The sequence below is a fragment of the Vulpes vulpes genome, chromosome 4 (genome assembly GCF_048418805.1).
Source record: "Vulpes vulpes isolate BD-2025 chromosome 4, VulVul3, whole genome shotgun sequence".
Lineage (NCBI taxonomy): Eukaryota > Metazoa > Chordata > Mammalia > Carnivora > Canidae > Vulpes > Vulpes vulpes.
Window position 1 is genome coordinate 117,703,448 of NC_132783.1, and position 6,000 is coordinate 117,709,447.

Consider the following 6,000-nt stretch of genomic DNA (forward strand, 5'->3'; position numbering starts at 1 on the left):
CCTTTGGGAGGATTTTTGTGTGTGTGTGTGCAAACAATAGATATCCAACTTTCTAAAAAATGATTTTATTTATTTATTCATGAGAAACACAGAGAGAGAGGTAGAGACACAGGCAGAGGGAGAAGCAGGCTCCATGCAGGGAGCCCGACATGGGACTCGATCCTGGGATCACAGGATCACACCCTGAGCCAAAGGCAGATGCTCAACTGCTTAGCCACCCAGGTGTCCCAATAGGTATCCAACTTAACCGACTTAAGGCAAAAATAGATCAGTTCAGAGATCTAGAAAAACCTTGGTATAGCTGCAAGTAGGTGTTCAGATGCTGTCATCAGGAATCTCTTGTTCTACCCGGGTCTGCTTTCTTCTGTGCTGGCCTCGTTTTTCAGGCCAAATGGCTACCTGCCCGCTGCTTTCACCATAGTCTGGGCAAAAGGCCCCAAGCAGACTGTCAGGGCTCAGCAGGGGTCACATGCACACCCAGAGCCAGCCATTGAGCAGGGAGCATGAAAAGTCCTACCAGCCAGACCTGGGAGCAATGTGCTCACCCAGGTGTGGTCGATCCTGTGGGACCACTGGTGGAGGGAGGGCCTGCTGAGGGAATGAGGGAAAAATCCCTCTCCACCTGTCCTCCCCAACTCCCTTTATTGCTCACCTGGTTCTGGGAGGCAGCAGACCCCCAGCCAGAGACCCTGACCCCCTCTGCGTCTCTCCCCAGTTATGAGATCATGCAGAAGTGCTGGGAAGAGAAGTTTGAGATCCGGCCTCCCTTCTCCCAGCTGGTGCTGCTTCTCGAGAGGCTGCTGGGTGAGGGGTACAAAAAGGTATGTTGAGGCAACGAAATGGAGAGTGCTGGTTCAGAAGTCAGACACTCAGTGCAAGGCTCTGTGTGTCATGCTGGTTTTTAAGGGACCACCCTATACCTTATTGGGCCTCAGTTTCCCTGCTGGTACTAGTAAGGGGTGGGCTGGAGCTCTGAGTTGAGTTTATTTTAGCAGCACAGAATTTGTTGAAATGAAATCCTGTGTGGAAGCCGATGCCCACAGCCGCCTTCATCCTGCATCCCTCACCATGCCTTTGCACCCACGCCACGGCCTGGGGCTCCTTCAGAAGTCTGAACAACCCCAGGCTACATGTCTGCTAAGGGCCTGGCCACTTGAGCCTGTTGCTGGCTCATTCTAGGCAAATGGAGCAAGTAGGGCCTTAAAACCCAGCCTGTCCACCAGAGGGAGTTACAGGGAGGGGTGACACTCGTCCTCTTTCCCCTGACCCATTCCTAACCACACTCCCACCCACCTTCCATCACAGCTCAGTGCCCAGGGAGATAGATTGGGTTGTCACCATTCAGCAGTTAGGGAAACAGAAGCCCCACTGAAGGACGTTGAGGCAAGGTGAGAGCCCATGCCAGTCTCCTCTGATGTAGGGAAAGTGTTAGGGTCACGGGCACCAGTCTGCTGACTGTCCCCTCCCTGGGAGGCCCTGAGCTCACCTGTTCTTACGAGGTGCCAGGTAGGAGAGCCACTCAGTTGTGTGGCTTTGGGTCATTCTCCTTCCTCTCTGAGCCTTATTCACACAAGGCACGGGGGGCCAGGTCAGAGTCTAATGTTAGGTGACCCCCATGGGCATTTCTGGTCTGACTATCTCTGTTTCTCCTGCCCTGTGGAGCAGAAGTACCAGCAGGTGGATGAGGAGTTTCTGAGGAGCGACCACCCAGCAGTCCTTCGGTCCCAAGCCCGCTTGCCTGGCTTCCCTGGCCTCCGATCCCCTCTGGACACCAGCTCTGTCCTGTACACTGCTGTGCAGCCCAACGAGGGTGACAACGACTACATCATCCCCCTGCCGGACCCCAAGCCTGAGGTTGCTGATGACGGCCCACTGGAGAGTTCTCCCAGCCTTGCCAGGTAGCCACTCTGGCCCGAGGCCCAAGACAAGTGTGCATCGTGTCTGTGTGTGTGTCTGTGTATGTGTGTCTGTGTGTCTTCCTACCTCCAGGCTTGCCCTAAAAGTAAGTTACTTGGGGTGAGTATTTGTTCCTGCCAGTGAGCAGAAGAGAGAATTGAACTCATTTGACCTTTAATGACCCCAGGGGGAAAGAGCAGGCTGGTAAGAGACAGAATGGCTGGGACTTACTTGCAAGGTAGCTGTTTCCTGGAAAGTGGCCCCCATAGGCCATCTATCCAGGCCCTAAGGAGAAGTAGGAAATCTAACGAGCATCCCCAGCACCCCATGTATTACTCTGGGGTCACCACCCAGCCCTGTGCTCTGTTCTCCAGCACCAGGACCCCCGGGAGCTTGGTGAGGTTGTAGGAGGCATGGTGCCCACAGGAATTCAGGCCAGAATTCAGACTGGGAAGGAGATTTGTGCTTTTCTTTTGCCTTTGGGATGTGATGAAGTTATAGTGGGTGGAAGAAAGTGGGAAGAAGGCCCAGCCGTCGCCAGGACTTCATGTTCAGACAGGATCTTCCCTGAGCGGAAGAGGAGAGTCCCCCATGAAGCCAGACACCCCCCACACCCCGCTTCCTAAACCAGATCCACTCTATGGTGAAGCGGCAGCAGCCACAGGCAGGGCTCCAGCTCCAGCAGTGCCACCAGCTGCCTTGAGGCCTGGCCAGGCCCCTTCTCTGCGTGCTTCCATCTCTCCACGAGGCCTTGGACTAGACGGCCCTCTCCACCTAAGCTCCCTAAGGAGCTAATGCTGCAAGGCTCCAGGTAGCCAGTGTGCAGAGGAGCTCAGCTCAGGGCTCGGACTCGCTGGCCTGTTCTGTGCCCTCATGCAAGCTGCCTCCGTGCCCTGAGCCTGCGTTTCATCCTCTCTGAAATGCAAACAGTGGCACCCCCTGTGTGCGGGCTGTTGGAGGATTCGGTGTGGTGGCAGACACGTTCGGGAGTGCCAGGCGTGGAGATGCTGATGGGTGAGGAACGAGCTTGGAGCTTCCAGCTAAGTGGGGGTGCTGCCCTGAAGTCTCCCTGTGACGCAGGCCACTGACATCACCTCCCCGAGGAGCCTTCCCCTCATGGCGCCTGCCTGATGTCATCCTTACAGGGATTAAATGCACTAAAGGGTGTAAGGTGTTCAAGGTTGAACACACAGAAAGCTCTTGATGACTGCTATTGTTTCACTGTGGTTCCCTCCCAGCCCCTCACTCACTCATGTGCCTTCTCCTCCTAGCTCCACCCTGAATGAAGTCAACACCTCCTCTACCATCTCCTGTGACAGCCCCCTGGAACCCCAAGAGGAGCCAGAACCAGAGCCAGAGCCCCAGCCCGAGCCCCAGGTGGTGCCGGAGCCACCGCTGGATTCAAGCTGCCCTGGGCCTCGGGCTGAGGCAGAGGACAGCTTCCTGTAGGGGGCTGGCCCCACCCTGCCCTGCCTGAAGCTCCCCTCTACCTCCCAGCACCCAGCGCCTCCTGGCCTGGCCTGGTCTCCCATGAGCTGTCACTTTCTAGAAAGCTTTTGTCCCTGCCATGTGACACCCCAGCCACTGGGGCTGGCCTAGGAGGCAAGAGGACTGCAGAGGCCGTGACCAGCCTTCTGCCTCTGGGGAGGCCATGTGACTGGGAGCCCGGGTTCTCCCAGGGCACTTAGTTTCTCCATCTATAGGATGGGAGTGCAGGGCCCGGTGACACAGAATCTGGGCTTCCTTCCCCGGCTCCCAGGCGGGGAGGTTGGAACCCCTAGAGAGATTCTTGAGGCTCAGGAGGCATGAATTCATGCTCTTCAGTTCAGCCCGCTACTCCTCAAGGAGCTGTAGCTTTCTCCTCGCACTTTCATCCCCCCAGGAGCTGGGAACCCTGGCATCTCTGGCTCCTGGCTGCGTGGGGCCCTGGCCTCAGCAGTGGTGTCCGTCCGGAAGCCCCTTCCCCCGGATGCCAGTCTCCACTTTCCCAGGCCCGAGCTGGTCTGGGGCCATCCATGCTTCTTGCTGGGGGCTGAGCCAAGTACAGGACACTCTGGCCCACAGCCCCCGTCCCAGGCGCTTGGGGCACACCTCACCACACAAGTGCCTGTGTCCATGTCTTCCTGGCCCCATAAGTGCTGGGGTCTTTTTCCTTATCACTGCCAGTCTAACTCCACCCACCAGAGTCTCCAGGGCCAGGCGGGCCCCACATCTGTGACGGGAGTGTGGATGTGCCCACGGGAAATGTCCACATGTGTGGATCAAGTTGCGCACTGGACCTGATACGGGACCTTGGAGGAATCCCTCACCCTCTCCAGGCCTGTTTGCCCTGTTGAAAAATGAGCAAGGTGGACTCGTTGACTTCTGGTGCCCTGCCAGTACTAACATTCTAGAATATTCCAGAGGGTAGCACACTTGCCCAGATGAAGCAAAGCCAAACACTCCAAACCTCTGAGCTAGGGGTCAGCTGGGGTCTGGGGAGATTCCAGACCATGCATCACACACTCTGGGCATTCAGGAACCATGCCCCTTCCCCAGAACCCCAGCAAGTTCCAGAAGGCCAGCTGCCCAGGTCTTGACTTGGAGTGACAGCCAGTGTCTTGGAAAGCCCCCAGCAGCTGCCCCATGGGAAGACTATGGGACCCCTTTCAGACCCAGCGATGACCTCTGGAGCCACCCTGAGCAGACGAGGCAGAGAGGGCAAATCAGACTCCCTCATGCAGTTTGCTCTCCAGCACCTGCTGTCCACATCTGTGCCACAGGCATTGTGGACTTTTGATGGCTCCTGGGGGCCCCCAGAAAGGACAAGAAGCCTTTCTAGGGAACCTGAGAGGGATGGAAGAGGCAGGTACTTTGAGGGGGCGCCCTCTCACCCACCAGCTGCCTGGTGCCCGTGCGGTACGGTTTGGTCACTTGCTCAGGCCTGCTCGCTGCACTCTCTCTGCCAACTGTACCCCAGCTCAGTGGGCATTGGAGGTGCCAGGGGAGTGAGGGCCATGGCCAAGACTGCTGGCAGGGGGAGAGCTGGGATGGGCACCAGCCCCCTGTGCTGGTCCAGGAGAGGGAGGGGGTTCTCACTACGGTACCAAAGATGTAATCACCTAGGTTTACAAGTATTTTTAGGACTCACATTAACTCACATTTATACAGCCGAAGTGCTATTTTATATGCCATCAAATTTGCCTATCTGTGTACTTTTTTTTTTAAGGGAAAGATGTTAATATTAAACCTGGTGCTTCTCCCTCATGGACTTCGTGGTCTCTGGTGGGATTAGGTCCCTGTGCCTGGGAGGTGCCAGAGGTGGAGTGGGGCAGATGGGGCCTGAGCCCCGGCCACAGTGCCCCCACACAGGGTCCTTGAGCTCCGAGTCTCGGTTCCATCTGTAAAATGGGGTTTGCGCCCTCCCTCCACCCCCTGCTTAGCAGCTGGATGGCCTGTACCTTGGGCTTCGGGCTTTCCAAGGTGTGGAATGGAAAGGCCCTTGCGACTCTGCAGTGCTGGGCCCTGGGACAGGCCGGACTGTTCGCAGGCTCCTGTTGAGGAGCCCGAGCCCCTCCTGCGGCCCTCACCCTGCCCCACCACGTGCTTTGGCTTTGGCTGGTAAGCTGGGACACCCCCTGCCCTCCCCTGCGTGCTGCCTGCAGGCCAGATGAAGGCTAACGTGGCTTGTGACAGGCCACCGCTCCAGCCCAGATCCCAGGCCCCGGTGAGTAGCGGCTGGGGTGCAAGCAGCAGCAGGGCAGACAGAGCACCCATGAGGGCCAGAGAGTGGCAAGAAGCAAGGAGAGAGGGCAAGTGAGAGAGGAGAAGGGGAAGAGAGAGAGGAAGGTGGGCAGGGAGGGGGTGGGTGCGGCTGGGGTGAGGCCAGGGCAGGAACGGGGGCCCAGCTGTGTCTCTGAGGGCAGGGTGGCTAGGCTGCTCAGGGGGGTGCAGACCCAGCAGGCCCCAGGCCCCTCACAGCCGCAGCTGCTCGGTGGTTCGGGCTGGCCTGAGCCGAGCATCTGGGCGCCTGCGCCAACTCCATCCTGACTACAGGCTCCGTGACTATAGACTACAGACATCCACCCACCCCGGGCCCGACAGACCCTAGCAGCGTGGGGCCAG

At 57.9% G+C, this 6,000-nt stretch overlaps 1 protein-coding gene across 3 annotated transcripts in view; it reads left to right on the top strand.

Moving 5' to 3' along the window:
• Positions 1-5,142, top strand: part of PDGFRB (platelet derived growth factor receptor beta) — a 38,000-nt gene extending 32,858 nt beyond the window's left edge. For all 3 annotated transcript variants that reach the window (XM_026008711.2, XM_026008725.2, XM_026008718.2), the window contains exons 21-23: positions 716-821; positions 1,666-1,898; positions 3,168-5,142. In XM_026008711.2, coding sequence (XP_025864496.2) covers positions 716-821; positions 1,666-1,898; positions 3,168-3,345 — 517 coding nt within the window. In that variant the 3' untranslated portion in view covers positions 3,346-5,142. The remainder of the gene's footprint in view (positions 1-715; positions 822-1,665; positions 1,899-3,167) is intronic.
• Positions 5,143-6,000: the final 858 nt, after the last annotated feature.